General features: G+C 62.5%; 1 protein-coding gene across 1 annotated transcript in view; it reads right to left on the bottom strand.

Moving 5' to 3' along the window:
* Positions 1-10: 10 nt before the first annotated feature.
* The window catches only part of EMH_0010430 (uncharacterized protein), a gene marked incomplete at both ends in the record, with an annotated part of 1,623 nt that continues 1,174 nt past the window's right edge, over positions 11-459 (bottom strand). The window contains one exon of the mRNA XM_013498949.1: positions 11-459. Within this exon, the coding sequence (XP_013354403.1) occupies positions 11-459 (449 nt within the window).

Here is a 459-nt window from a genome sequence, read left to right as displayed (position 1 = left end):
ACAACTCTCGCTATCTTTCCCGCGGAGCCATAGAAGGGGTCCAACTGTCTCCTTTCAGCAGCAGCAGCAGCAGCTGCTGCTGCTGCTGCAGCAGCAGCAGGAGGAGCAGGGGCTGCTGCAGCAGCAGCAGCAGCAGGAGCAGAAGCAGCTGGAAAGGAGACAGGGGGGCCCCGGGGTACCTGCTGAGAGACACTGGGGATCGACCCCACACCCACGATCCCACCAACCCCACCGATCCCCAACACACGCACAGACCCCTCATCTTCATCTGCTGTGTGGGGGCCCCCACCACGCTGCTGCTCAGGGGTAGATGCAGCAGCAGCAGCAGCTGCTGCTGCTGCTGCTGCAGGTGCTCCTCCTGTTGTTGGTGTTGCTGCGGCTCCTGTGTCCGATGCTGTTGATGCTGTTGCTGTTGCTGGAGCAGATACAGCAGCGGCAGCAGCAGCAGCAGCAGCAGCA

This window comes from Eimeria mitis, genomic scaffold (genome assembly GCF_000499745.2).
Source record: "Eimeria mitis Houghton genomic scaffold, Emh_scaff385, whole genome shotgun sequence".
Classification (NCBI taxonomy): domain Eukaryota; phylum Apicomplexa; class Conoidasida; order Eucoccidiorida; family Eimeriidae; genus Eimeria; species Eimeria mitis.
Note: the sequence above shows the minus strand (reverse complement) of the source record. Positions and strands in the feature narration are given on the sequence as shown.